This window comes from Etheostoma cragini, chromosome 5 (assembly GCF_013103735.1).
Source record: "Etheostoma cragini isolate CJK2018 chromosome 5, CSU_Ecrag_1.0, whole genome shotgun sequence".
Classification (NCBI taxonomy): Eukaryota; Metazoa; Chordata; class Actinopteri; order Perciformes; family Percidae; genus Etheostoma; species Etheostoma cragini.
Genome location: NC_048411.1, coordinates 11,564,004 through 11,584,364, shown reverse-complemented (window position 1 = coordinate 11,584,364; position 20,361 = coordinate 11,564,004). Strand labels below are relative to the sequence as shown.

Here is a 20,361-nt window from a genome sequence, read left to right as displayed (position 1 = left end):
TCTTATTTGTGTGTAGAGTTTTGCAAAAATAGCCAATAGTTACAAAAAATGTGCTTAAGCAATCAGAAAAAACTGTAACTGAGACAAAGGTTGCCAGAAAAGGAAATCTTATCCCTTTATGCCCTCTTGTGGCGGAGGAGCTCACATTGTTCACAGAGCCTTCAAGTTCCGCAAACAGGCTTCGTCTGTGTACGGAGGACAAGGTCCGGTGTTTGATAACATGAAATTCATTCAGTCTCTTCACATGGGGAAGTTTAGAAAAATCATTCTAACATGCGTTCAGTGTTCTTAGATTAGATTAGATCATTTTCCATAGAGGCATGAGGAATGAAGAGTCTATAAGAACAGAATAATCTGGACTAGATAAAATAGATGTGGTACTAATTATTACAAACCCACTATCATAATTCAATTCCATTCAAAATTTGGACATAAACCAAAGAGAAAAAAGTCATTTTATGGTAGAAAGGCTGCAGTAAACAAGATAAATATGTGTTTTACAATGTAAAAAACTTTCATTTTAATACACGGAATTCCATTAATTTCATTAATGGCAATACAAATATATAGAAAAGAATTAATGTGCACCTTGGAAATGTCTGAGCTTAAATGACTGAGGAGGACATATTCATCCTGCAGATACAGAATACCCTCTATGTTCAGTAATTCATCTGCTAAGCTGGCAATCATGATCACAATTTTATGAAAAATCAACAAGGGCAGTCAAACTAATATATTCTGTATGTTACGAAAGCCTACAATTACAGAACCTTTCCTTCTGTTGAGTGAAGAGGAAATGTCTTAATTCACAAGTAAATTTGTTGGGTTTGAAATAATAGAAAATGACATTTGATAAAGTAAACATTATTGATCTTATTGCTATGAAGTTCTTTTCCTTTCAAGGATCAATGCAAAATTACCAAATATAAATGTAAGATTCGGTAGTATTGTGTTGCCTCAAACACGTCAGAGCACTTGTTTGTCTGGACCTGTTTAAAGGTCAGTAGGTCTTTGAGGTGGTGGGTGCTCTCTGTAGGCCTGGGGTGCTTCTTTCTTTGAAGCCTTTGAACAAGAGGTCAGCTTTCTCAAAAGCAGATTGTACTTACATCATTTAGCCCCACAACAATATTTACAACACGTCAATGTGTTACTTAATTTAATGAGTAGAGTACTGTGTCATACATAATATAATAGTATGTATTTATTTATATTTGACCTCAGATACCAAAATGTATCAGTAGTGTAGCCTTAAATTTATATACTGCATGTTTAAGGGGCATTTAGAGCATCCCACATAATGCTTTGTGACATTAGCTTCCTTTATTTACATTAATACAGGAATGATTTAGTGCTAATGTAAATCGCAACATAACACATGCTTACATACTAAATGCTCACAGATGCACCTGATTCTGATAGCCATCCACCCAGTTTCCAAAAGACACTCAGTAACTACTGTGTGCTGTGGTGTGTATGTTCGTGGACAGCCCGTTTTCTGACGCAGGCAGGGGCGGCGGACCAATGATGCCGCACCTCGCGCTCACCTTTAAAATCTGTCATTGTAACACCCCTCACACTCATACAGATCTTTCTTCAGATGTGGACACATCAAGACGTCAGCAGGTGAGAAGAAGAGATTTGTCACTTCACCATATGGAATAAACTTTGACTTTGTCTCTTTCTACTTCTGAAAAAGAGTGTTCTGTTTTGTGCATGGTTTGTTTGATTGACCAAATTTTTTTACCGTTATTATTCTTGTTGTCAAAGGAAAAAAAGTTTGGATTCTATAAAGATTTCACATCCTACTCAATCATCAGAAAATAACTATGTGGGTCTTTGGGAAGATCAGGGAGAGCATGGAGAACATTCCTCTAGAGCTGAATCGTTACATGGGGAAGAGTGAGGAGGATGTCTTTCTGTCTTCTAAGGTCAGTCTTTCTCACAATCTGCACATCAACATCCTTACACCAGACAAGATCCCGGAGTTCTGCCTGCCCCCGAAGCTTTGCAAAAGAAGCCTTCTGCTGGAAGCCAAGACAATGGTCCCTTACCTAGGCCACCATAACCAGATGGCCGAGATCAGCACTTCTTTGAACACTACACATGTAAAGACGAAGGATGTGAAGATGATGAAAAGTGATGTATCAATGGCTTGGAAGGCTACAAAGAAACCTTTGCCATTCTCTGCAGAGGGGTATGGTCTGGCTGGGATACACGAGAGCCCCAACACTCGAAGGAAAGAGTCTTTGTTCCACTCAACGGGCTCTGTTTACATGTTAGATAGAAGCTTTACTGCAGCACCCAGGCTGGCAAAAGTCACAAACCTGCCAAAAAAATCACTGTCAGGGTTTCTCTCACTGTTTTCATCCAAGGACCTCTCAAAGACAGGCAGCACAGGAAGTGAAACACCTTCTTCAAGTGACTCATCTCCCCTCAGTTCCCCTCATAGTGCGAAATCCTCTCTCTGCTTCCCATCAGGCAATGGCCGTCTTAAAGGAGCAATCTCCTGTCCCTCGTTAATTGACAGCAGAGAGGACAGAGGGAGTTGGAAGAGCGGGCATTTAAGTTTAACAAACTCACCCAGTAGCCCTTCAAGCTTAAAGGGAAGCTCACTCACGTTAGCCCCACCTGTCCTCTTCCCGTTGGATTTTCTGCAGTGCCAGAAGAGACTTCAGCATGAGCAAGTCCTCCCTTTACAAGGCCGTGGTAAAGTGCGCCTCTTTGCTGAGCACATCACCTGCTCCACTAACACGTTCTCATCCCTTTCCACAGTCAGAGTCCATGTTGTGTCTGTAGAAGGCCCATGGGATGATACTGACCAACAAACCCTGAACTGTGCATTGTATCTGTGCCTGACCCCGGGGAAGCTGCAGCAACAGGAGAGCTCCACCATCAGGAACTGTCGCAGCCCTGTGTTTAAAGAAGACTTCTTCTTTACAGAGCTCAGGAGAGAGGATCTGCAGGAACTGCAGCTCAGGTTAAAAGTGGTGGATAAACCTGCAGCTGGAACACTGAGGAGAGGGACAGTGGTTGGAGTAATCACCAAACCACTGTTTCAATTACTCCCTCCTAAAAAAACAGTAAAAGAATAACTCATTTTGTGTAATTGTGTGGCAAAACAGCACATGATATGTGATAAACATAACAATATTTGGTAAAGACAAAGGTTAAAGAGAGGTACATAATAAACAATATAGTTTGTACAAGCATTTTAGAGCTGCTATGTAAAAGACAATTCCCAGATGGTTAGGCATATATTAAGCAAAAAGAAACCAGTAGCATGTGTCAATAAGTACACATGCAGTATGCAATTGTAGGTACTAAAAATGTGATTCTACTTTTGGAATCCAACCACCAACCAAACTGCAATGTGATTTGTAGCATGTTTATATTTGTTATGTTCTCAGACAAAACCATACAGACAATAACAGTTTGGGATCTGCAAGTTCAAATATAGATGTTTTATTTTTCGTGTCTACCTTCTGTAAAGCACATTTTAAGTAGGTCTACTGATTGAAAAGTGCTTTAAAGATAGTTTACTTACATTATTTTTCTATTTACTTATTATTTTACTTATCAAATTATTTTATGGAAAATTGTTAATAACAAACAAATTCAATTACTAGTACTTGATTTTAGTCACTGATGAGACCAGAGGACAGTCTTTACGTAAAAACATGAAAAAAAAAGCAAATTGAACAGCTTTCATACTGTTTGGACCTTCAGTTTGGTGTCAATGTACGGTTTGTTTTCATTAATGAAATAAATGAAATTTATAAAAATAAATGTGGTGAGTGTGTTGTTATGGTATATTTGCCAATACATTTACATAAAAAGCCTGCATAAAAATGGCCACTCATCTATCTCATATGACATAGACTATGATAATAATAATAATAATAATAATAATAATAATAATAATAATAATAATACAATATGTGCATCTACTTACCCTTAGTTTCCTTCTTTCCCCCTTCTTTTCCTATTTTAAACCAACTTTTTTATTTTATTAAGAATAGCACAAATTCAGACATGGATTTCACACCTAACGTCAAAAAGATAAATGACAGGCTAATATTAAACAATATTGAGATGACGAAAAGGGTAGGAAAAAAAAACTGTGCTGTAAAACTAAAAAATAGACGATTTTTTTTTATAATTATATAAAAGATAGATCACCAAATAATTGGTTATAATGATGTATGGTGGATGGATGGATGTTTTTTGTTTTGTTTTGTTATCTATTTATTTTTTGTAATTGACAAAATGCAGGATACACAGAATCAGGTAAACAGTAACAGCCCATAAACCTACATCAAGTGTACAAATGTATGAAGATATAAAGAAAAAACATACGAAGTTATTCAAACGATGAAATAACAGAATCAAGAACAAAGAAAATGAATGACAAAATAAAAAGGTACATGTAAATATAAACAACAGAGGTTTCAAGAAGAAAAAAAGGTTCTACAATTTGCACAATTGTAATACTTTTTTGTTATTCAACAATCTAAGTGAAATAAACAGACATTTACGTCTTACCGCAGTGGGTGAAGTACGGCATGACGTCAAAGCACTGCCCTCCGAGGACGTCCTAATCTGACGTTGAGGTTGTGTCAAACCCTGGGCAAACGAAACTAGACCTCAGAATGTAAACATGGTGATAGGTAGCGTTAGATGAGAGAAACGCGAAAATGGTCTTCGAAAGCTTGGTGGTAGATGTCCTCAACCGATTTTTAGGGGACTACGTTGTCAACCTTGACACCTCACAGCTAAAGCTTGGCATATGGGGAGGTAGCTAACTGAACTTGTGTTTCTCATTTTAGTGGACTGACATAACGCTTGCTCGCTCGACAAGCTAGCTAGCTAATGCTAACAGACTATACCAGTTGTGTTACAGAGGCGCCCTCAACTGTTTGTGTCAGTTTATCTGTTTCAACGTAAGCTATCCAGTGTGAGCAAGATAAGTGCAGCCTAATAGTAGTTAATGGATAGACCAGTCGGCATTGTTAATGTCGGACAGCTACAATTACCTCATGTTAACGTGCCTTATTTGCTACTGCAAGGCTATTTGCTTAGTGCTTAGTGAGTTTCTAAGAAGCGAGGAGTTCGAGGTCACACCCTTTCACACAGCCGGGTCAGACTAGCTAGTTCCTTTCACAAACATAACCAGAAAGTTATAGCTCTGTACACTATGGGAGGGTTAGAATAGGGTTTCTAGAGCCACTGCTAAACGTGTACTAATGTGTAGCAACTGCTAGCTAGTTAACTCACGTTAGCTCAACCACAGAGTGAATCCCCTCGTGTTACCAAACCTGTCATGAAATGCCTTAATGAGATATGTTTTCCGTTGCCTGAGTGTTGCATTAAATAAATTGACAAAGACCAAATACCTAATTTGTAGATTTGACTGTTTCTCTGAGCCTTATAATACTAAGCCTTACACAATACTAAGTACTTTGTATAGTCTATTAGAATGGACATATAAACTATCAGTAAACAAATACTCTGATCACAGGTGACGCTATTCTTACAAATCTTGAAATAAAGGAAAATGCCTTGGTAAGTTGCTACATAAGTAACTAAGCTCATTTCATTTTGGCATTCATTATGGATTTGTGTTACAATAATTGACTTTCCTTTTGTTGCAGAGTCAACTTGACATTCCTTTTAAAGTGAGAGCTGGCCATATAGGTGAGATTGTACAGTAGTTACTGTCCCTTTTTGCCACTTTCCCTTTGGTACAAAAGAAAATATTCTTACTTTTTGTTTCTGTCAAAAGGACGGCTGCAACTAAAGATACCATGGAAAAACCTCTACACCCAGTCAGTAGAGGCGACACTGGATGGCGTCTATCTGCTCATAGTCCCCACAGCAAGTAAGATCATCATCTATGTCCAGCTAAATACTTAAAAAAGGTTTTAAGGACTTATCATACAGCACATATGCTTAATTTCAGTAGACATATACAGTGCCTGAAGGACATCAACCTGCTGCATGTCAATGTTAAGATGATTAGGCTCCTCTGTTTACATAGTCACATTTTAAAAATTGAAAAACATTTTAATATCTTTGCATTTGAATGGCTTGTTTTGTTGTGAAAAATCTCAAAGCATGCATTTAAAATAGCAGTAATCTCAAATTCAGTCAAATGAATAACCTTTAAGATTAGCAGAGAAAACAATGTATAGCACAGTAGTAAGACAAAGAAGGTATCTCACTTATTAATGACCCTAAAGTACATGTAAAGTTAACCTTCTGCATATTTAATTAGTTCCAGAGATGTACAGACAAATAGTATTTTTTATTGACCCCATTCTTTTTAGGTATAAAGTATGATGCAGAAAAGGAGGAGAAGCAGCTGCAGGAGGCTCGTCAGAGAGAACTACAGCGCATAGAGGAGACGAAGCTAAAGGCTGCCGAGCAAGGTCAGGGTTCAGCGTGTGTTTGTGTGTGTGTGTGTGTGTGTGTGTGTGTGTGTGTGTGTGTGTGTGTGCATTACCCTTTGTTATCAGGGAGCAATCCGTGAAATCTTTGTTCTTAAAGTAAAGATTTATGCAGCAGGACCAAATCAAGCCACATTTATCATATTTGTTTATATTTGACAGAGAACCCTGATCTGGAAAAACAGGACACTTTTGTGGAGAAGCTTGTCACTCAGGTCATCAAAAACCTGCAGGTCAAGATCTCTAACATCCATGTACGCTATGAAGATAATGTGAGTATTCAAACTGATTTACCTAATGAATACGGCATTACTCAACTCTGTGTTTGTAACTTGAGCAGTAAGGGATAAACGCAGAGCACAAGAGGTTCATTTTTAAATCTACCAACAAGACAGCAAGGATCACGCAGAGTAAATAAATTCGTAACCAATCCTTATTCAGGCGTAGCTCTTATTTTTCTTGTTTGTTTTCCACAGGTCACCAATCCAAACTGCCCTTTGTCATTTGGAGTGTCACTTAAAAACCTCAGTCTTCAGGTAATTTGTAATCTCCCTCCTGTCATATTAGATCCTATATTACATTCAGCATTTAAGGTGTTCTTAATTAAGAATAATACATGTCACTTAAACATAATTATATGTCCAATTTTAAAGTAATCGCATGAAGACCCCTGTATGTCATTGCTTGTTTGGCCTTACAGACATCTGATAAGAACTGGAATCCCAGACTTTTGGATGAAAATTCCAGGCTTTTCTTCAAGGTAAGAAATTCTACCACTTAATCTGCACTCTATAAATTGTTATTTTGTCAATGCATTTAATTAATTTATCTCTTTGAGGAAACTGAAATTGAAACCTTTGGGAAAATTTTTTGGCAAGTTGAACCAGTTGGTTCGGTTTGTCAGCAGTTAGTTCAGGAGACAATTATTTCTTCTCATAACTAAACGTATATAGCATTGTACATCGTCATCTGTTTTGTCCTCATTGTAAGCATCTGCACTATTTTAATTGCTTTGTGTTTTCTTTCTTCTCAGTTGGTTAAATTAGACAGCTTGTTTGCCTACTGGAATGTCAACTCTTTGCTCTTCTCCAATCACAGTGCAGATGAGGCCTTGGTGAGTTTCCCTTTTATTTTACGGTGTTGTCCCTTGTCTTCCCCAGCTTAGATATGGTCAATGGTCTTATTCTGCTTTATTTAGGCTGAACACCCAAACTTATTATTGTCGGCTCGCAGAACACAACTTTATCAGGGTTTCTCCCTCAACAGAACCCTTTCCAATTATCATAGTCACAATATGAAAGGCCTTTTTCTCAAATCCTTTTAAAGCCTTTGTTATTAAATGATCTCAGCTGAATACTGGAACACGGCTTCCACATATTTCTCTGAGATCAATGCCGGTTTAATTAACCATCTATTACAAAGTCTCTTTCTAGGATAAGCCCAATGGGTAGAATGTTTATAAATGTGGGGTTGTGATGGTTAACTTCTGCATGTTGGTAAAGCAGTAACAAAAATAGCTGAACAATGTTAAGAGGTTAAGGAAATATTCAATAAAGAAAGCCGGTAAAATTTAGATAACTCTCCTCTCTTTTTGTCTTTGTGTAGCAATGTCTCCAGAGAAGCGTGGATACCAAAAACTCTCTTTCTGTCAGCCATGACTTCAGTGAGTCTCTCGCTGTCATCCTTCATTCACAGTTTTGTGCTATCATCTAATAAGCTTACTATAAGACCCATCTAAAGTTACTTACGTACTTGACATGCATGAAACAGTAATGTGTGAATTTCACTTAGAATATAATGTTTTGCAATGGCACAGCTGTGCCTGAAAGAAATGTGTGAATTAAATAGCTTGAATCACCATCATCACTAACACATTTTAGCAGATTATCAGGGTTATCTTTGCTACACAAAACCCTAGTCACAATTTTCGAATCCAACAAAAATACATGTCCATTTTGCCCATACAAACTTTAATCCATGTACTGCAAAACCAGCGTTTATAAAAACATCATTAAGATCAACAATTTGCTTTAAATAATCTATTTGTTGTTGCTGGTCCACAGTTTTCCGTCCAATCTCAGCGGACGCTAAACTGAGGATGAATCCCAGGTCAGATGTGGACTTCTCCTCTCCCAAAGTGGACCTAATGGTCAATCTCAGTGAGGTGGCCATTGAACTCAACAGACCACAGGTGTGTGTGTGTACGTGTGTGTACGTGTACGTGTGTGTACGTGTCTATTAAAAAGACTGGTTAAAACCAAGTTTTTTATGGGGAGAAACTTGTTAATATGATGTTCAGTGATGATAACTGCATTTCTGGCAGTACTCTTTGCTATTGTGTAATTGCTTCTTTCATCTCTTTTCAGTACATTAGCATCCTGGAGCTGCTGGGCTCAATAGATTTGATGTCGCGGAATCTGCCATACAGGAAGTACAGACCTATGGTCCACGTTCACAAGAATGCCCGCATATGGTCAGATAACACTTTTACTATTTGACTTTGATTATTGAATGCCAAATGATCATATGAATCATTATTTAGTTTTTTACAACCCCTGCTTTTGCCAATACTTAAAATGTATTGTGAAGTTGACTGTATGCTTCTCTGTTCTTAAATTGCAGGTGGTTTTATGTGATCACAAGCATCCTGGAGGTGGATGTGAAGCCTCGTCTCCAAATGTGGTCATGGCAACACATTTGTACTCACCGGAAAATGGTAAAAAGCTACCGAGACCTCTACAAGACCAAAATCACCAGCAAGAAACCCAGCGAGGAGCTGCTCAAGGCACTAGAGGTGGGACAGGGCTGAATTGAGCACAAGGAGGGGAAGAATATGTCTAGTTTCTAACTTACTTCTTACCTCTTAGATCATCAGATTAGAATCACTGACACCGCCATATGATGTTATTCAAAGGGTAAACACTACATGTTAAAAGTCTCCAAGTTCCGGATACATTTAAGCCTTTGAATATTAGTCCCTTCATCCAAGTTCTTTTCCTATATTATGATGCATTGATTTCAAATAGATACAAATATTACATTGTTTCCCTATACCAATTTTATTTAGAATTGTTGATGTCTTTACTACACATCTATTATTTTTGTATTAGATTTTTTTTACATGCCAGTAAGGTGTATTTGAATTTTACGATATTGAAATCCGTATTTGTGAGTGCAAAGGCCAAATTATGTAGAAGGGAAAGCAAGGTTAATAGCGGAAGAAAGTTAATAGGGGGGATTAACTTTCTTCCGGCGGTCACATCTCAGCCAAGCTGTTTATTTTATTGTTGTTTAACTATAAGGATTTTTATTGTGGCTTTGAGTTCTGAACATTTTTGGCTAACTATTGCCTCACTCAATGCATTTCTAGTGGGACATTACTGCTTGTGAAAGCTCAGCCCTGCTTTTTCTGCTTAATTGTACACCAGTATACAAATACCGACCTGACCACAGTGACCACAATTCATTGGCTATATTTAATGTAAATGTAATATAAAATGCAATAAGTTAAAGATGGTTCCTTTCAATATCATTTCAATGATGCTTTGTTCTAGCCATAATAAGCCACTTATTCAGCCTTTAACCGTATTAAAGGATTGATTAAAGTGCATTTGAGATTGATTATGTACCTCAGAGAGATAGAACATTAAATCTAAATGTATTTTCTTCTTTCTCTTCTCTGCTCTGTAAGCATACACTTTTCCAGATTTGATTAATAATGGACATTTAGTAATTGAGACAGTCCTGCATGGAGTAGCAAGAAGCTGCTAAAAGTTTTGATCAGCTTGTCTTTTATCTATTCTCAGAAGCCTGAGAAGACCTTGGATATTTTTAACATCACATTGGCCAGACAACAGGCTGAGGTGGAGGTAAGCTCTGTCTCACCTACTTTATAGTGGGCATCTTCACTTTGTATCCTTACTATGTACTGTGTCTGTAGCATTAAATCATAAGGACTGTAGCATTTTAGTTCACAAATTCTGTGCTCAACCGGTAATGACCTTTTAATCCTTATTTCTCAGTTATTCTTCTTTTCACGGACACAGAAAAACAAGCTAATACTTTTCCGTTCATGCCAATGACACTAAAATGATACACAGTACAATTCCTTTTCAGAAATTTCTGTATGTTTTCACCAGCATACCGCATATGACCAAAGTGAAACAAGACTAAGCACAAAAACAGACAGTGGTAACAGTTATCAGCAGTTGCATCCAGTGGTTGAGGTTTTGGGTGAAATGTGTTACTCAAGGGTGCCCGGATAGCTCAATACTTGAAGCGGACGCCTGTAGATAGAGGTTTACTCCTCAAGGCAGCAGGACCCGGTTTAACTCCTACCTTATGCCCTTTGCTTCATGTCATTCCCCCTCTCTCTCCCCTTTCATGTCTTCAACTGTCGAATAAAGGCCTAAAAATGCCCCCCAAAAATAATCTTAAAAACAAAATGTCTTACACAATGTTATTTTTACATAATCTTGGCTTTCTTTCACAGTGCTTTGTTATAGACTGCAATTCTACAACAGAATATTTCTCATACTATTTATTGCAAAAAATGTTATGAATGTTTAAGCTAAAAAATTAAAATAAAATATCTTTCAACTGTCTTTTTTACTTCCTCAGGCGAGCAAAGCAGGTCTACGGATTTACCGTCCAGGGCTTAAAATGGAGGAAGAGGAGTCTCAGGGTTGGTTGGGCTGGATGTGGAATTGGGGAGCAGAGGCCAATAAAGGAACAAAAGAGGTCAAGACTGGAGGTAGGATGATGAAAACAGACATTAGAAAACAGATATTAACAAAAAAAACAAATGTACATGCAAGTGCATTAAAGACATTATGCACATTTGGCTAACAGGACAAAGCAAGAACTCCAGTGTATTTTTGTATTAACAGTTTATGGTGTTAGTTAATGCTTTTCTTACTCCTCACATTCCATTTATTCCCTCTTGCCCTGGCTCAGGTTTTGATGAGCTCTTAACCCCCGCCGAAAAAGCCAAACTCTACACTGCCATTGGATACAGTGAAAACGCTGCTAATCCCAACCTGCCAAAGAAGGTGACTCCTCCCCGACATCCACCTGTCAACTAATGTTACACTCACGTTTGGCTCTCCATTCCACTTAAGCAATATTACTAAGATCAAAATGCAAATACCGTGTCAGATACTTTGATTATGTACTATGTTGTCATTTCTTTATAGTTTGAGGACATGAAGGTCAATTTCCAAATGGAAAGGCTGTCTGTGTCTATCAAAGACAACAAGGACAAAAACGAGATCATCAGGCTGACTGTGGGAGAACTGAAATCCACACTCACACAGAGATCAGGAGCACAAGCCATCAAGTTTGTCATGAACTTTTTTTTTTGGCGGGGGGGGTTGATAGAATCCTTTTGTATCGTATGTTTGATACGATCTCCATTGCAAATGCCAGTTTTTTTTCTTTTGGGATATTGTTTAATTTGACAAAAAGAAGAAGCACTTTGTGGTTCTACTTTTGGTCAATTAAAAAACAACATTCCTGTAGGAGATTTTGTAGTTGGCCTTTTATTAATTCAGCAGGATGGAGAACATAGGGTCATCCCTTTTTCGCTCAGTATTTACAGTATACCTTATCATTAGGATCCTTGCATGGGTGGCACTGACATAGTTTTTTTGTTCTCTTTTTGTCAGAATCACAGCCCAGCTTAGTTTGTTTGAAGTCACTGGTCTGGCCAGTAACCGCCCTGCACCAACCCTCCTGTCATCAAGGAAGGCGGCCACAGGAGCCGGGACCCCACTGCTCTGCATCCTGTTTGAGACCAATCCGCTTGATGAAAGTGCAAACCAACGGCTTCATGTGGAATCACAACCCTTGGAAATCATCTATGATGCTGTGAGTGGTGTCTGTGTGCAACGTATGAACATGAATAAAACATGAAAGGGGTGTGTATCAAATGTAGTATTTTTTCTGTGTCTGTGTAGATAACAGTGAACAGCATGGCAACGTTCTTCATGCCTCCTGACGACCTGGAGTTGGATGAGCTCACCAATGCAACCCTAATGAAACTAGAGCAGTTCAGAGACCGCACAGCCACCGGTCAGTTGCGCTTACATGTACAACATCTACTGTATATTGGTGTTAAATCCAAGCCTGGTATCAACTCTCTGATGGGCAAATGTTTTCATTTCTCAGTTCTTGTTTTTACTTTGTCATTTTCTAATGTGCTTACACGCAACCTGCACATCTCAGCCACTGCGTCAGTGAGATTGTGGTGTTCCTGTATTTTCTTAAGACTGATTGTTTCCTGAGTTTGTTTGCTTGGGTACATTCAACGAGGCTCTATGATATTGATAACATCATACTGCAATTTAGGGATGACAGTGTTTCTCATTGGTTTACTGCTAAACCCTGGCCCATGGGGGGGGCGGGGCGTGTTGTTCTCTACCAAGCCTGTTTTTAATCGGTAGGCTACTGACAACGTTATCTTTGCTTCACCTGTTCAACTGACTTTAAAAGCTTTGCTAACACACTCAACAGTCCTGCTGTTAGAGACGTGAACTAAATGTAAATGTAAATGTGCTGTATTTATATAGCGCTTTTCCAGTCTTAACGACTGCTCAAAGCGCTTTTACATCTACAGGAAACATTCACCATTCACACACATTCATACACTGTGGCCGGGGCTGCCGTACAAGGTGCCACCTGCTCATCAGATAAACATTCACACACATTCACACTCCGATGCGCAGCACCGGGGGAAATTTGGGGTTCAGTGTCTTGCCCAAGGACACTTCGACAATGACTGCAGGGGCGGGGATCGAACAACCAACCTTTCAATTGGCAGGCAACCGCTCTACCACTGAGCCACAGCCGCCTAAGCACTAATGGCCGCCTAATCACACCAGTGCGACGCTGCAAAATGGATATAGAAGAAACACAATAGATATTTGCGGTTATTAATGGCTTAAAAACTATTCTAGCCTAGAAGCCTGCCAGGCCTGTACAATTATGGGAGCAAGCACTGGGTGAAAAACTTTCAACGTTTCAGTGTGTGAGATGTTTCAGTGTTCACTGGACCCACACTTTAAATAAAAGGAGCAAATTACTGAATTAAATGTATTCAATCCAGTCTATGATTCTATGAACTAAATTCAGCCCATAACTAATAATACTAATCAATATTATAGATCTGATATGATCATAATCTGCATATTGCAAACATGATGTTTAGTGTAGTGCGTGATTTTGAACTTGTCTCTATCATCGTCATCATTAATGAATTAAATAAATAAATCATGTTATGTTATGAAAGTCTACTGTATTCAGTCACAAAGCCGATTTGTTCTTGCAAAAAATGATACGTTAATGAGATATTTTTGTTTTTAGGTCTGATGTATGTGATCGAAACACAGAAAGTTCTCGACCTGAAGGTGAACCTGATGGCCTCCTACGTCATCATTCCACAGACTGGCTTTTACAACGGCACTCAGAATATATTACTGTTGGATCTTGGACATTTTAAGGTCTGAGATGGCAAAGCTTGACACTGGGCTGAAAATCCGACCCACACAAAATTGTGTTGTTTTTCAAAGGTTTATTGAAGGATTTAAAGTAATAGTTTGATCGTTTTCATTTTGATGTCTTTTCAGATGTCCAGTAAAAGCAAGAAGCATCTGCCACAGCTGTCGGCATGCTCCAGCAACATTGAAGACATAATGTCCAGAGCATACGACAGCTTTGACATACAACTTAGCAGCCTGCAGTTCCTTTATAGCAAACCAGGTAGCATGCCCTTTCACATTTGAAAGGTTTTTTTTTAGTTGTATTTTTGAGAGTTTATTCAAGATGCTCAGGAAGCTCAGAATTTTTACATGTTGTTAATACGGTTTACAGTTTTTCACAATATTGCATAGAAAACTGTATTTGCTGTAGTCAGTGGTTAACTGTTGGAGCCCTGCCAAGAAAATAATGAAGATGTTTGGTGTTGAGGGATCATACATACAGTACATAGATAGATACATAGATAGATACATACATACATACATACATACATACATACATACATACATACAGGGAAAAATGAATGGAAAAAGGAAATTCATAAATACTTCAAAAAAAAAATTTGTGTGGAGAAAAAAAGAAACGTAAATATTTTCTGTTAAAGATGGTGACTGGAAAATGGCCCGTAAGCAGAAACAGTCACCCCTCCACATTCTAGAGCCAGTGGATCTAAAAGTGGTTTTCTGCAGGGCGATGGTGATCAAAGACTCGCGCATGGCAAAGTAAGTTCAGTAGTTTTATTTCCATACACACGTATTTTGTTTCCCATGCTGTAAAGATTAAAAGTTAAAGATCATACGTTTGCGTGTGTATCTTTGTTTTCATGTTTGCATGTCTTCCAGGTATAAATTGTCTGGAGAGCTCCCTCGGCTGTCTCTTCGTATTTCTGATGTTAAATTTCGAAATGTTCTGGGGCTGGTAGAAAGTATCCCACTGCCTGAAACCAAAGCTGCTGCACACGGCACTGCTTCCTCCACATCAAGGGTAAGAACAGGAGGATGGTCCCTAGATGGACCTTTTCACATTGTGTTAGGATCAGATAAAATAGCCAGAGGAAATAATAAATTTACATTTTTGGGCAAAATTGAGTAAGATTTTTTTTTTTCTACAGTTTACTGCGGTTTAGTGTTGTTCTTGGTAGAAATGTGAGGAGAAATAAAACAAGATGGGTATCAAGTGATATATTGAATACCGTGTACTTTAAAAATAACAGGTTTTAAACAGTTCAGTGTGTTAATATGTTTGTTTCTAGTATGGCTAATGATTTGGTGTTATTTTCACTTTAGCCAAAGTCGTTCACCCCACAGCTCACTCCCAGAAAACCTCTGAACTTAGCTGACCAGCGCTCCTCTCTCATGTTTGAGTCATGTGAGACCATTAGCATCACCTCATTGGGTAAGACCCGCTGCACATTCTATTGCCATATCCTCCTTTTTCTGCACCACTCACACAGCCCAACATGCATAATTAGCGCACTACATACCTTGTAACACCGTGTATGTGTACCTACAGTATAACAGATTGGTGCTTGTCTGTGTTTTGGGTTTTGTCACCCCTCAGGGTCAGAGGAAGATTTGTTCTACGATGCTCCCAGTTCTCCTGTCGGTGATCGGCCATTCTTTCCAGATAATCCCATGCCGCTGCGCTATGCAAGTAAAATGAAAAGTTCAGAAGCTCAGAAGAACATGACTGACCTCATCATGAAGTTTGAAATCAGTGAGGTACAAATAGGTCTTGTTGAACTAGGTGGCAAACATAGTCGATGATGCCGTTTTAATTCTCCAATTGTCTTTTTCCATTATTCTAATCATTTTTTTCTTTGTCCCTTTACATGTTCTCTACCTCTATGTACTCTTTGTTCATCTAGTTTTCCGTTCAGTTGTGTCGTCTGTCTGGGGATCAGGAGATCACAGTACTCCACTTGGACGTAGAGGGTCTGGGCACTGAACTGAAACTGCGCACCTTTGACATGACGTCTAACACCTACCTGCGAGAGATCTGCCTCAAGTGTCCTGAATACGTGGGTCAGTAGATGTTTGCAGGACTGTATGTTACCGAAGACAAGTTCAGGAGACATTCTTCATAACTCACTGTTGGCTAATAGTTGGTGATCACAAACATTCCAACAAGTATTTGCGAAATAGAGTCAGGCAAGTCTTGGCTACATTTTTTATTTGTCATGTTTTACTTTTTTCCTCCTTGTGTAGATTCTGAAGAGAAGCAGGTTCAGCTGATCACTACTCTAGACAACACAGAGGTTGATCTGCTCACCCTGGACTATATTAAAGTATGTGTGATACCGTAGGTTAAAACACACCTCTTTCAGATCCATTTGTTTACAGTAGTGCCACAAATTGTCAGTATCCTAAATGATTATTTTCCAAATGGAGGTATGTGGCTTTCTCATTGAGGATTGTATGTCCTTTCTAGGCTGATAAGAATGGTCCTGAGTTCAAGTCTCAACACAACAATACAGAGCAGCTCATCAAGGTAAGGGAAATGTCAATGTACCAGTAACTAACATATAGATGCTGTAGATGGACACATACTGTACATACTTTTTTCAGGATAGATGTAAGTGTATAATGATAATAATAATAATAATAATAATAATAATAATAATAATAATAATAATGATGATAATAATATAAAGAAGTTACCGGACAGTTTTACAGGATCCCACTTTAGAAAAAAACAACCTCTTAGTCAGATTTATTGTTCACCTTTGTGTAATCCCAGAACCTGACCAAATGGTCTCCCTTCCCCCCCCAGTTATCACAGATCTACTCAGCATACATTCACAAGATGCAGTCTCAATGCACTGACCCATTCTTTCACCTGTCTGGCTTTTGAAGTCTTCCAGTGTCTTAGAATAATTCAACAGGCCTTTATTGTACCCACAGAAATTACAAAGAACTAACACTTGGATATGTTTGGTTTTTGAGATTTATCCCCCAGTAAACATAGCTTTGGACTTGAAGGGATTTCTAAGCCAAACCAATAGCTTAAAATATTTTAAAATCTGAGTTCAGATGGATTTAACCAAAGCAAATTCCCAAATACACTGAAATAAAGTTCCAATTTCACTTTTATATTTCCAACATAAGTCATCATTCACAGTTTCATTCCATACAGTCTGGATTGCTGCTTTTATGTTGTTATTTCTGCTGTTTTGGACTTTATTTGTTTAATGTATTAATAGCATGCTTATGTAGGTTCAAAATCAATCTTATCTCTATTTTCTTGACAGTACAAGATAAGTAAGTAGGAGAACAAAAGATGCCAACATGCCAATTTATTGTTCTTCTCTGCTAATATTTTATTATTTTGACTTTGCATTCCCCATCAGGTGACCTTCTCATCCCTGGATGTCCATCTCCATACAGAGGCTCTACTCAACACCATGAACTTCCTCACCAACCTCCTTCCTCCATCCACTAAGAAGGAAGGAGGGCAGGAGGAGCTCCCCACCATTCCTGAGGAGGACGAGGCAGAGGCAGAGAGGGAGGGAGAGAAGAAGGAAGAAGCTACTGTAACCAGGAAAAAAAGTAACTGGTCCTAATAAACCCTTTTAAGAGTTTCAGTCGAGTTCACATTCCAAAGCAATCATTCTCCTGGTGTCATTTCCACTATATCTCTTTTATTACTCACATTTTCTTTCTCGTCATCTTTTCCTTACAGGTACAAAGAGATCAAAGTTTGCAGATGTGGTGAATCTACATATTAGAGCTGATCTCCGCTGTCTGAAGGTTTTCATCCGAGGACAGAAAGCCAGCATCTCTGAGATTAGGATCGAAGGTATGGAAGGGTTATGACATCTCCTGTTCCATGACCCAGAAGATATTAAATTCATTCCCTCTCCATTGCATTTTTGTGGATATTGTTTGTGTTGTTAGTGTTTCATCAATCCAAAATGGTGTTGCATGTCCACTGTGTCCCACTGGTTGCCCCAGCAACAAACCTGTTGCCACCTAAAGTTTTTAATTTGTCTTATGAAGCAACTTTTCTGATTTGGTCCTCTATGCATGTAAATAAGCCATTAGCTGTGAAATGCAAAGAAATGCTTTCTCATCGTCTAACCTTGTCAACCATCCAGGTCTGGTCTCTGAGGTTCTGATGAGGAAAAAGGACATGGAGGTTCAGGCCCACCTGAAGAACATTGTGATCCTAGACTGCGACAAAGATGCGCTGTACAAGAAGGTACAATCAGCAAGTGGTCTTTTTTGACTATGCTAATCTATCTTTACTTCTCTCTTTGTTCTATAATAATCAGATTCTATGTCTTTAAGGCTATATTCATACATTGTCTCTTCTTCAGTTGTTAACTACCTTGTACTTGTGTTTCTGGCTTCATAAGTGTTGACTTGTAAGCTTAAGTTGCTCTGGTTAAGAAAAGTAGCTGACTGCTTTCAGATTTGTGTTATAACTCTTCAGTTCTTCTTGTCTCTCATTTATTCCTTAGGCTGTGTCAATAGCAGATAAGGAAGTGTTTGCCTTCCGCATGGTAAACTATACAGACGCAACAGAAGGAGACGCCTATCTGGACATGTCCCAAGTTGACACCTCTGTCACACTGACTGTGGGATGCATCCAGGTCATCTTCCTCAACAAGTTTGTCTCCTCCATACTGGTGAGATGATCACATAACCTTGTCACAATCCAAGACTTCTCACAGTTAATCTTGTCCCTTTCAGTTCATCTGTGAGAGATAATGATGGCTGAGCCCCATGTGTCAGTTTTATTGGGCAAGATTAGCATTTCATTTCCATGTAAATTTTATAAGGTAATCATTATAAATTAGTATGAAGTACTTACTAACTCACTTAAAACCGTTCTTTTCTCATGATATACTTGAAGATTTTTCCTTATACCTAATTTTCTTCTGCGTTCCAAGCCCAATTCTTTTAAATTTTTCTCCAACATTTTTAATTGTTTTCCATTTTTCTTCCCTCAGGCATTCATCAATAACTTCCAGGAGGCTAAAGAGGCCTTGGCTGAGGTGACAGTCCATGCTGCAGAAAAGGCAGCGTCAGGTGTGAAGGAGCTGGCCGAGCGGAGCACTCGTATCGCTCTGAACGTCCACTTCAATGCACCTGTCATCTTCCTACCCCAGTCCTCCTCTTCCTCTAATGTCATTGTAGCTGACCTTGGTCTGCTGTCTGTCAAGAACCACTTTTCCAAGCAGCCCTTTAAAAGTAATGCTAAGATCCCGCCTGTTGTGGATATAATGACCGTGAGACTGACTGACCTCAAGATGTACAGGTCAGACCCCAGCCATATTTAGGGTTAAATATTTACTTGCGGAAAGTATGATTATTTGCAGAGCAGTAAAAAATGTGATTGATAAAATCACAATAATTGCATATTCTCTGGATAACTTCTCTCATTACGTGTGTGTTGTTGCTGTTTCCAGGACCACATACAAAGATGAAGGTTTTCATGGAGAGACCCAGCTGTTGATGCCTGTCAGTCTGGACTTGGAAATCAATAGAAATCTTTCATCCAACTGGTACCACAGCATACCTGACATAGAGATCACTGCTCATCTTAAACCCCTGAGTGTAAGTAGTGCTGTATGGTGATATATGAATAATTTAAAATTAATTTTTATAGATTGTTTACTTCTATCTGGACATATTATGTGATTCCATCTCTTTTTTGTTTTGTTTGAAGTTTGTTAAATGATTCCTATTGGATTAATAGTTAAATAGGCCTACAGTTAAGATAGAGGCTTATGGTAAAAATCTAAATCAAAAAACATTATAATCAAATTCTTTCTCTGTTCCCCAACAGCTGCTCTTCAGCCAGGATGACATGACAGTGGTCTTAAGGACTCTGAGTGAGAATCTGTCTGAGAAGTCTGATGCTGTTCCACCTCCAGCGTCTCCGATTACTACTAATAACTTCTCTGACTCCGTATCCAACAAAGGGTCCCAGAGCTCTGGAACCACTGGACCAGCCAGCAGTAAGTGCTGTTATTATGTTTGTTTGTGTTCACATAAGACATTAAAACTTAATGGGCAGATAAGTATGTTGGTGTTTTTTCACAAAAGTGAAAATTTTAACTCAGAGTTTAAAAGGTTGAGGTGAGTAATCTACAGGGTTTCCAAAACGATGATACTCCTCGAAAGCTTAAAAAATCTGAAAATACATTTTTGTCAAATGGAAATCTAAGGAACCTTTTTTAACATATGGTTTGTGCTGTGTACCTTTGTAGGTAACATAGTGGTGACAGCTGCTGTTGTGGAGCCCCACAAAAGCAGCAGGCTGAAGAGCACACTGAAAGTTGACTTCAAGTTCGACTCAATGACACTGGTCTTGTATAGCCCTAATGGGAATGAGGTAATACACACACACACACACACACACACACACACAC

General features: G+C 38.6%; 1 protein-coding gene across 6 annotated transcripts in view; it reads left to right on the top strand.

The window, feature by feature from the left end:
• The first annotated feature begins 4,575 nt into the window (after nt 1-4,575).
• vps13a (vacuolar protein sorting 13 homolog A) overlaps nt 4,576-20,361 on the top strand; it is a 39,741-nt gene continuing 23,955 nt past the window's right edge. For 4 of the 6 annotated variants that reach the window (XM_034872225.1, XM_034872223.1, XM_034872226.1 and 1 more), the window contains exons 1-36: nt 4,576-4,794; nt 5,519-5,562; nt 5,652-5,694; nt 5,783-5,878; nt 6,327-6,428; nt 6,609-6,718; nt 6,923-6,982; nt 7,147-7,206; nt 7,480-7,560; nt 8,052-8,109; nt 8,510-8,637; nt 8,813-8,919; nt 9,069-9,240; nt 10,253-10,315; nt 11,067-11,199; nt 11,403-11,497; nt 11,642-11,784; nt 12,113-12,314; nt 12,404-12,518; nt 13,809-13,945; nt 14,072-14,204; nt 14,587-14,704; nt 14,825-14,966; nt 15,269-15,377; nt 15,543-15,703; nt 15,850-16,006; nt 16,190-16,269; nt 16,413-16,472; nt 17,332-17,530; nt 17,664-17,780; nt 18,079-18,182; nt 18,445-18,612; nt 18,937-19,244; nt 19,396-19,543; nt 19,776-19,947; nt 20,200-20,324. In XM_034872225.1, the coding sequence (XP_034728116.1) occupies nt 4,695-4,794; nt 5,519-5,562; nt 5,652-5,694; nt 5,783-5,878; nt 6,327-6,428; nt 6,609-6,718; nt 6,923-6,982; nt 7,147-7,206; nt 7,480-7,560; nt 8,052-8,109; nt 8,510-8,637; nt 8,813-8,919; nt 9,069-9,240; nt 10,253-10,315; nt 11,067-11,199; nt 11,403-11,497; nt 11,642-11,784; nt 12,113-12,314; nt 12,404-12,518; nt 13,809-13,945; nt 14,072-14,204; nt 14,587-14,704; nt 14,825-14,966; nt 15,269-15,377; nt 15,543-15,703; nt 15,850-16,006; nt 16,190-16,269; nt 16,413-16,472; nt 17,332-17,530; nt 17,664-17,780; nt 18,079-18,182; nt 18,445-18,612; nt 18,937-19,244; nt 19,396-19,543; nt 19,776-19,947; nt 20,200-20,324 (4,350 nt within the window). In that variant the 5' untranslated portion in view covers nt 4,576-4,694. Of the gene's footprint in view, nt 4,795-5,518; nt 5,563-5,651; nt 5,695-5,782; nt 5,879-6,326; nt 6,429-6,608; nt 6,719-6,922; nt 6,983-7,146; nt 7,207-7,479; nt 7,561-8,051; nt 8,110-8,509; nt 8,638-8,812; nt 8,920-9,068; nt 9,241-10,252; nt 10,319-11,066; nt 11,200-11,402; nt 11,498-11,641; nt 11,785-12,112; nt 12,315-12,403; nt 12,519-13,808; nt 13,946-14,071; nt 14,205-14,586; nt 14,705-14,824; nt 14,967-15,268; nt 15,378-15,542; nt 15,704-15,849; nt 16,007-16,189; nt 16,270-16,412; nt 16,473-17,331; nt 17,531-17,663; nt 17,781-18,078; nt 18,183-18,444; nt 18,613-18,936; nt 19,245-19,395; nt 19,544-19,775; nt 19,948-20,199; nt 20,325-20,361 lie in introns of all 6 variants that reach the window. The other 2 variants (XM_034872224.1, XM_034872222.1) reach the window with 2 other exon arrangements.